This window comes from Barbus barbus (genome assembly GCF_936440315.1).
Source record: "Barbus barbus genome assembly, chromosome: 31".
NCBI classification, from domain to species: Eukaryota; Metazoa; Chordata; class Actinopteri; order Cypriniformes; family Cyprinidae; genus Barbus; species Barbus barbus.
In genome coordinates this window covers 22,066,704-22,074,566 of record NC_136759.1, presented here as the reverse complement: position 1 = coordinate 22,074,566, position 7,863 = coordinate 22,066,704, and the positions used below count along the sequence as shown (strand labels likewise).

General features: G+C 37.3%; 1 protein-coding gene across 1 annotated transcript in view; it reads left to right on the top strand.

Annotated features, from left to right (window-relative positions):
- The first annotated feature begins 662 nt into the window (after positions 1-662).
- The window catches only part of LOC306851515 (sacsin-like), a 25,625-nt gene continuing 18,424 nt past the window's right edge, over positions 663-7,863 (top strand). The window contains exons 1-3 of the mRNA XM_079387801.1: positions 663-1,145; positions 2,220-2,370; positions 7,088-7,178. Of these exons, the coding sequence (XP_079243927.1) occupies positions 1,123-1,145; positions 2,220-2,370; positions 7,088-7,178 (265 nt within the window). The 5' untranslated portion in view covers positions 663-1,122. The remainder of the gene's footprint in view (positions 1,146-2,219; positions 2,371-7,087; positions 7,179-7,863) is intronic.

Genomic DNA, 7,863 nt, shown 5'->3' with positions numbered 1-7,863 from the left:
GGGATTTGGGGCTACCTTAATGTTTTTGGATTTGTGGAGGAAAAGTGACCGTTCCTATTTTGAAAGTTAGAATTCTTTAATGGAGTTATTTCCATGAATTAGACATCTTTGATTTCATTAAACCTATGGGTTAATTCATTAAATATTTGAGTATTATTATTATTTCTTTACAATGTGTTATTATTTGTGACCCTGGAGCACAAAACCAGTCATAAGTAGTAGTACGGGTATATTTGTAGCAATAGGCAACAATACACCGTATGGGTCAAAATTATCCATTTTTATTTAATGCCAAAAATCATTAGGATATTAAGTAAAGATCATGTTATATGAAGATATTTAATAAATGTCCTACCATAAATATATCAAAACTTAATTTTTGATTAGTAATATGCATTGCTAAGGACTTCATTCGGACAACTTTAAAGGCAGTTTTCTCAAAAATTATTATTATTTTTTTTTGCACCCTGATTCCAGATTTCCAAATAGTTGTATCTCAGCCAAATATCGCCCATACATCAATTTACTCAGCTTCGAGATGTATAAATGATCATCAAAAAATGTTACCCCTATGACTGGTTTTGTGGTCCAGTTCACATAGTTGCAGTGTAGTTCTTCCCAATCAAGTGCATTACACTAGAGAACTTCAACTCCCAGCATTCATAGCGCTCAGAGTCAAAAATCCGCAACTACACAAACACTTGCAGCTTACACACTCATTTACACGCTCTTAAGAAGGCGTTATCATGGAAGAAGCTGCGTTTGTGACACTCTATGGCCTTTTTCTTCCAGAATCCTTCTTTTAAAACGCTGCGACAAAGCGTGACATCTATGGGACAAACCTTTGGTTTAACACCACGAGCTGTTTATTAAACCGCATCGATACCTCGCAGGACTAGGAGGAGGAGGAGGCGGGTCCAAGAGCAAAACACGGCCACACGAAGCTTACAGCGCACAGGATGGGATGATTCTTTGAGACTGAGACCAAAAGGGTCAGAGTAAATCAATGCATTCCCAATGCGGAGGATTTTCTCCGGAAGATAAGGGTACGGAGTAATGCTGCATGCGGAGTGATCAATGAATGTCTGCGAACGAGAATTACCGCAGTTTGGCTGAAAAGCAATGGCAACCGGTCACGACCCGTGGTGAGTTAAGATGAACTAGTATTAATTAGTAACCTGTTTGATGTTGTTTATGACTTGAATCTAAACTATACGAAATTCTATATTGTAATAAACAAATTTAACCAGTTAAACGTGTTATCTAATAAAGTGGTAGCATGTGAATTGTCACTAGATAGTGTGCATGGTCCATATTATGCCCCACCCTAGCACACAAATAGGATGATACATCAGTGACCCTGTGGGACTTTCATTGGTTGCCTGACAGCAGGTCAAGATCTAAACCTAGACATACATGTCAGTGAAATGTCATAATGTGTCAGCTGGGCAAAATACATATTCCTCCAAGCTGTGGCTTTTAGAAAACATACTGATGTCTGCATTTGGATACAGCTCAAACTTGATAGCCCCTAATAGGTGTAATTTGATTTTTAACTGCAGAGGTGACGTGGCAGGATCCATGCAGTTCTGTTAGGGTTTGTTGTGCATGAAAGTATCATCAGTCAAGGCCATAAAAAAACAAAAGCGTCCTAAAATGTTTCTTTTCAGTGAAAGAACAAAAATAAAGAGTTCTTTGTAATCTTGTGTTGTTTGTCTGACCCACTTTGCCTTAAGACAGAAACTAGTGAGATATTGGAATTTAATTCTCACATGTCATTTTTTCTTTATTATTATTACTAAAGAATATTATCAGATGGAAGTTATTCTGTATGGATTTCCAGGTCATATTTTGAAAATGAAGCCAGGAGCATTAAAATTGTATGCATTGTAATACTGACTTTATCATTTTCATTAGATTCTCAATACTGTAATATTACAGGCATTATGCATATTTGTATGATTTAAAGTTTAAAATAATAATACGTTCATATTCAGATATATATTTGTTACTGTAATAAGAACGTTACTTTATTTTCATGAAACCGTGTCACAATGCAAAGCCTCTTAGTCCTAAAAATAAAAATAACTTGCTTATCAAGATAATAAAAATATTTGTTTTCTTTGATATTGAGGTGAAACATGACCTGAACATGTTCTTTTAAGGCTTTCTGAGATTCAAGCCTGTGCATAGTTAAAGGTTTTGCTTTGTGATTTTAGGTTGCCATGGGTTATAGTCTGTCATGACTATCTAGGCAAGAGGGTCTTCCAGGTTCCCCCATCTACAGTGATCAGGTACATCAAGACCCTGATCTACCAAGAAACAGATTATCCTGTGTCTCAGCAGCAGCTGTTTCACAATGGAAAACTGGTGAGCTGTAAACTGTTGTAACATTTTTCAGTATATATTTTATAGACAGTAAAAAAAAACAGCAGTAACTGTTGGTGGGATTGTCTGAAGAGGATCTCTAAATGAAGAACATCGCCTCACATTGCCTTCCCCATGTGATCAGAATCAAACCCCTGAAATACACAGGTTTATAATCTACCCAAAGAAACTGATTTAGAAACTGGGCAGAGGCCAGATAGTTTAAATGTGCTCTATTGTGTTGTAATCGGTGTGCAGCCCAGTGAAAGAGCTCATGATAGTTTCCAGTGTATACACAGCCCAATCCACAGCGATGTTTGTGCTTGTACATAGCACAGATCACAACAAATTGCACATAAATAAAATCTATTAGCGTTTTCTTTTATGTTGCGGTTTTTACTTTTCCGTTGAAAATTAAAGATTTGAATACTTGATTCTTAACAGTGGAGCTTTCCCATGCAATGCTGCAGTTTTATGTGTTTGCTCAGACATGTTCTGTGTGGTTATGTTGCAGTTTCCCATCTTTTCAGATCTATGTTATGAAGGATGCACCACAGTCTGTCATATTGCACCGGCGTACAGCATCATTCCACCATTGCAGACACCTCTTGCCACTTCAGAATGGCAAAAGTGCACTTGACTGCACTGTGCATCTGGATATATAGGAGGTTATAATGTTTATTTGATGAAATGCTGCTATCATGATCCATATATTACATATATATCTATCACATCTATATATAGTAATCGTAAACAAACATCTCACTTATTTAATATTGCAAAATATATATATATATATTTGGAAAGGTTTTGGTATTCCCATCCAGCATTTTTTATGTGATATCCCAGAATTTTCTTTAAAATATGTGGATGGAAACCTGGCTAACAACTTGCTGTAGTTATGTTCAGCCTTATTAGCTTGCGGTTAAAATAAAGAGTTTTTTACTTTTCCTGTGACCAGGTCGAACCTTTCTTTTAAGCTTGAAGCGGAAAGCGTCCCTGAACGACGAGAGCAGGTGGGAGATTATTTCTCTACCCTAAGTATGTCAGACTCAGAAAATAGCCTGGAGAAAGGCAGCTCTCATATCTCAGCTAACATTCATACATACAACCCCAGAGGATCGGACCATACAGTCTGGCCCAAATGAATTTAGAGGTGTGCCAGTGTTATGGGTTAGTTGAGATATATCTTTGCATACAGTCCACTAATCTTGGCATCAGTCCAGCGTCTCTAATAAGTTTAGGAATTTTTGCTTTTGGTAGTTCTGCATGGATACTCCATGACAAGTTGGTTCCTTCCAAATCTCCTCTGTCCTTTTTGTTATTTTTTCTTATCCAAGGAAGATGAACTGTATTAAAATGTGATGCACTTGATTTATGACCCATTGCTTTTTAGTACCTTGAGGGCCTAGTTGCCTATATTATGTTATTACAAAAAAAATCTGATAAAGAGATGTCTTACATAATTGTCAGATATAACATGAACACAGTGAATAAACACTACTCCCTGTCCAAATCAGGCTAGATCTGTGGGGGTGCTAAGCACCCTCAAACAAAAGCAAGAGCACTACTTGTTGAAACTGTAATAACAGCATATTGGCATATTCGGCCCCGTGTGATCCACTATTTGTGATTGAGCTCTGGAGAACTTCAAATGTTTCTGCATCGTTTTTGTAGCCAATCACAGACATATCTGTTGAATTCAGAGGCATTTAAGTTAGAATCCAGAAAATATCAATTCATATATTTTTAATGATAGCTCAATTTTACATGACTGAAATGGTCAATGATTTTTGTATTTAAAATTAGCTGGTGATTAGCAAGCTAACCAATTAGTCAATAGGTTAGCATCTTTCATACGCTCTAATATTTAATAAAAGGATAATATACGGATCCCTGCACATGAGATGTGAAATATATATAGTTTACAAGGAATTGATTTTCATCACTTATTAATTCGTGGCCATGTTGTACTGTTTCCTTTTTTAAATTATTTATTTTTATTTTGTGGTCATATGTGGGGTTCTGTACTAAACAACACATTTGATTGATTATTTAACAAAATTTGTGTGCTGGTTTGTCAATTATTAAAATATTTTGATTATATTCACTAAATTTTGAATATTATATAATAATATATTATAATATTGAATAAAACTGTCTTTCTTACACTGTCTTGTTTATAAATACAGTGGGGGGGAAAATGATTTGATCACCTGCTGATTTTGTACGTTTGCCCACTGACAAAGAAATGATCAGTCTATAATTTTAATCGTAGGTTTATTTGAACAGTGAGAAACAGAATAACAACCAAAAAATCCAGAAAAACGCATTTCAAAAAAGTTATAAATTGATTTGCATTTTAATGAGTCAAATAAGTATTTGACCCCTTTGCAAAACATGACTTAGTGGCAAAACCCTTGTTGTCAATCACAGAGGTGAGAAGTTTCTTGTAGTTGGCCACCAGGTTTGCACACATCTCAGGAGGGATTTTGTCCCACTCCTCTTTGCAGATCCTCTCCAAGTCATTAAGGTTTCGAGGCTGACGTTTGGCAACTCGAACCTTCAGCTCCCTCCACAGATTTTCTATGGGATTAAGGTCTGGAGACTGGCTAGGCCACTCCAGGACCTTAATGTGCTTCTTCTTGAGCCACTCCTTGGTTGCCTTGGCGTGTGTTGTTGGTCATTGTCATGCTGGAATACCCATCCACGACCCATTTTCAATGCCTTGGCTGGCTTCAATGATGGTACAAGTCCCCATCCATCGTCCCGTTGATGTGGTGCAGTTGTCCTGTCCCCTTAGCAGAAAAACACCCCCAAAGCATGTTTGATGGAGGGGATGGTGTTCTTAGGGGTCATAGGCAGCATTCCTCCTCCTCCAAACACGGCGAGTTGAGTTTATGCCAAAGAGCTGGATTTTGGTCACTTCTGACCACAACACTTTCACCCAGTTCTCCTCTGAATCATTGGCAAACTTCAGAGGGGCCTGTACATGTGCTTTCTTGAGCAGGGGGACCTTGCGGGCACTGCAGGATTTCAGTCCTTCACAGCGTAGTGTGTTACCAATGAGATCATTGACAAGATCCTCCCGTGTAGTTTTGGGCTGATTCCTCACCATTCTCGTGATCATTGAAACTCCACAAGGTGAGATCTTGCATGGAGCCCCAGACCGAGGGAGATTAACAGATATTTTGTTTATTCCAATTGCGAATAATCGCACCAACTGTTGTCACTTCTCACCAAGCTGCTTGACGATGGTCTTGTAGCCCATTCCAGCCTTGTGTAGGTCTACAATCTTGTCCTTGACATCCTTGGACAAATCTTTGGTCTTGGCCATGGTGGAGAGTTACCTGTATAAAAGACAGGTTGGGATTAGGAGCACCTGGGACACCTGGGAGCCAGAAATCTTGCTGATTGATATAGGGGATCAAATACTTATTTGAGACTCATTAAAATGCAAATCAGTTTATTTGAAATGCTGAAACTTTTCCAGAAATGTTTTTCTGGATTGTTTTGTTGTTATTCTGTCTCTCACTGTTCAAATAAACCTACCATTAAAATTATAGACTGATGATTTCTTTGTGAGCAAACGTACAAAATCAGCAGGGGATCAAATATTTTTTTCCCCCACTGTATGGGTAGTTGACATAGAACATGTCCATACATGTTCCATTGTAGGACATTGCTAAAACTACTTGAAATTTCATGTCAACCTGCCAAATTTCTAAATGTCCTAAAAAACAAGATAATTTTACTCTCGAAGCCCAGGGCACTGATTTGCCGGGTAGTCCTTTCATCTGGTCTCTGCATGCTCTTGATCAGTGTGTGTTAGCAGAAGTGCTGATCAGTGTGTTTCAGCAGAAGCTGATTCCAGCACGAATAGCTGAAGACAGCAGTCTCTGTCTGAACAGGCGCAATCTCAGCCCTGAAAAATCAATCTCTTAATAAACCAAAAACGGTGGTATATCTCAGTGAATTATGGGTAAGCCACATGGACGGCTCAATGCAGTTTACAGAGGTGCATTGCAGGCTAAGAGATTGATGGATAGATGGTGAAAAACTTGATAAAATCCATTTCCCAGTCCTTTTTTTTTCTCCCTAATGTTTGTTCATCCTGACTTCATGATCATGCACAGCCATTTCTTTACCCATAAGATCTGCAAAGTTGCTCAAATGTCCTTCATGTATGCCAATCAGTCATATGTGCCTATATACCTTAGATCTTGTGGATTGTTGAGAAAAGTTATTTTCATTCTCGGAGTGGTCAGACTTAGAACACATTACAGAACAGGTGAAAAAATAAAAATCAGTTGGTTTACACTGAAGGAGGGAACCAGACCAGTTTGCCATAGAGATGGTGGGCTGTTTTGGTTTGGACCGGTAAGAAACTACCCAGAATTTTCTTCATTAAGTGCCCCAAGAATAATGATGAGTTCTAAATAAAACAATGATTGTTGAAGTATGTTTTACAAGAAAGTAACTTTTCAGTTTTTTTCTTTAAAAAAAATTAATTTTTTTTTTTAAATTATGTTACTTGTAATTATACTAATTACAAGTAACAAGTAATTACAATTAATTACTAATTTGATTTCCGATTGGAAATTTTACCAAATTAAAGCCTACAAAATTTAATTTTGTTTATTTGTTTTACATTTTCTGAAGACATGATGTGAAATGGTGACCTTGAACTACAGAAAATGTGTTTTTCCTTCTTGTATAGGTTCATGATGGAGTTGAGATTGGAAGCTTGGTGCCACACGGGAGCCATGAAATAATCATGACGTTGCATGGACAAGGCCCGAGAGGAGGAGGTGGGACAGTTTAGGGACACTTTATTAATCAAGTATGACTGGTGCTTCAATTTCTGACATTCTCTCACATGAAAATCTGCAGGATAGCATTTAAAATAAATTTAAAAACACAGTATGGCTGAAAGTATGTAGAGACCCACCTGTAGTTTGCAAGTTTAGCCTCTTCAGCTACACTCATTACTAGCAGAGAAATGAAATCTAACCTGTTCAAAAAGCTAGGTCTATAAAGAAATTGTTTATGTGGAAGATCTTCTCTGATCTGCACAAAGCTCACAGTTAAACCCCACTAACCTTTAGGATGAATTGAATGTTCACTGTGAGCCAGATCCCATCACCCATCATCAGAGCCTGACCTCACTGGTGCAGATCCCCACAGCTATTTCCCAGAAGAGTGAAAACAGTTATTCACTGAAAATGTGCTCTAGTTCCTCTTGATGGGTTCATTAGAGAAGCAGTGATGTCTAATTTGTGAATGAATCATTCGTGTTGAATCAGGTGTTTTTAACTGTTGATCCAGTTCACAAAATCAATCTGAATAATTTATGATGTGGGATTTTTTAAAATATTTTCAGGTCAGAATAAGTTTTGCATATATACTGTATTTGTTTTTTTTGTGCAAAAAATGTTACCATTATAAATAAACTACAAGGGTCATATTAAAAATCCATGTCATGACCCCTTTAAA